The 1,312-nt window shown below is 44.5% G+C and overlaps 1 protein-coding gene across 2 annotated transcripts in view; it reads left to right on the plus strand.

The window, feature by feature from the left end:
* Positions 1-1,312, plus strand: part of KLK13 (kallikrein-related peptidase 13) — a 9,205-nt gene that overhangs the window by 5,039 nt on the left and 2,854 nt on the right. The window contains exons 2-3 of one of the 2 annotated variants that reach the window (XM_011965926.1): positions 94-280; positions 620-888. In XM_011965926.1, coding sequence (XP_011821316.1) covers positions 94-280; positions 620-888 — 456 coding nt within the window. The remainder of the gene's footprint in view (positions 1-93; positions 281-619; positions 889-1,312) is intronic. The other variant, XM_011965927.1, reaches the window with a different exon arrangement.

Consider the following 1,312-nt stretch of genomic DNA (forward strand, 5'->3'; position numbering starts at 1 on the left):
AGTCTGACCCTTTCCCTAAGCCCAGGAACCACAACTCCAGGGCTCCTCTGCACCCTGGATCCCAGTTTTCAAACAATCTCTCTTCTTTACCAGGTATCTCCCAGGAGTCTTCCAAGGTTCTCAACACCAATGGGACCAGTGGGTTTCTCCCAGGTGGCTACACCTGCTTTCCCCACTCTCAGCCCTGGCAGGCAGCCCTACTAGTGCGAGGGCGGCTACTCTGTGGGGGAGTCCTGGTCCACCCCAAATGGGTCCTCACTGCCGCACACTGTCTGAAGGAGTATGTAGGGGCCAGGGGAGCATGGGGTAGGGATGAGAATGGGACTGGGATTATGGATGGGATGGAGTTGGATTTAAGAATGGAGTTGGAGTTAGGGTTGGGGATGGATATGGGGGTGAGAATGAGGTTTGGGGTTGAGATATGGGGATTGGGTATGGGAATAGAATCAAAGTAGAGGATTTGGATGGGATTGAAGTTGAGGATAGGGGAGATATGTTTGGAGATGAGGAAGGTAGGATGGAAAAGAGGTTAGGCTGGGGATGGGAAGAGGTTGGGGCTGGGATGGGGATGGAAATGGGTTCCTCTTCTTTTCTAACCACCCTCTTCCTGCACCCACAGGGGGCTCAAAGTTTACCTAGGCAAGCATGCCCTAGGGCGTGTGGAAGCTGGTGAGCAGGTGAGGGAAGTTGTCTACTCTATCCCCCACCCTGAATACCGGAGAAGCCCCACCCACCTGAACCACGACCATGACATCATGCTTCTGGAGCTGCAGTCCCCGGTCCAGCTCACAGGCTACATCCAAACCCTGTCCCTTTCCCACAACAACCGCCTAACCCCTGGCACCACCTGTCGGGTGTCTGGCTGGGGCACCACCACCAGCCCCCAGGGTATGCACCCACACAGGTGGCCTGAGGCCCCACAGGAGTGGCTGGGGAAACAGGGGCGAGATGGGAGGGAAGGTCTGAGGTAGATTCTTTTATATATAAAAATATAAATTACTAAATAAACATATTTACTATTTATATAACAATTTATATACAGTTATAATTATATACAGTTAGCTGTATCCTTTATATAAATGTATATAAATTCATGAATATATAAAATTATAAATAGATCTAATATATATGAATATATTATATGATGTATATTATGTATTATATAGCAATATATTTATATATTATACAAAAATTATACAAATTAAATGTATTTTATAATTATAAAATTTATCAATTATGTATTTTAAATATGTATTTCTCCATAGTGTATATATTATAACTATATCATCTATATTTAAATTATATATTATAA

This window comes from Mandrillus leucophaeus, unplaced genomic scaffold, assembly GCF_000951045.1.
Source record: "Mandrillus leucophaeus isolate KB7577 unplaced genomic scaffold, Mleu.le_1.0 Scaffold74, whole genome shotgun sequence".
In the NCBI taxonomy this organism is placed as follows: domain Eukaryota; kingdom Metazoa; phylum Chordata; class Mammalia; order Primates; family Cercopithecidae; genus Mandrillus; species Mandrillus leucophaeus.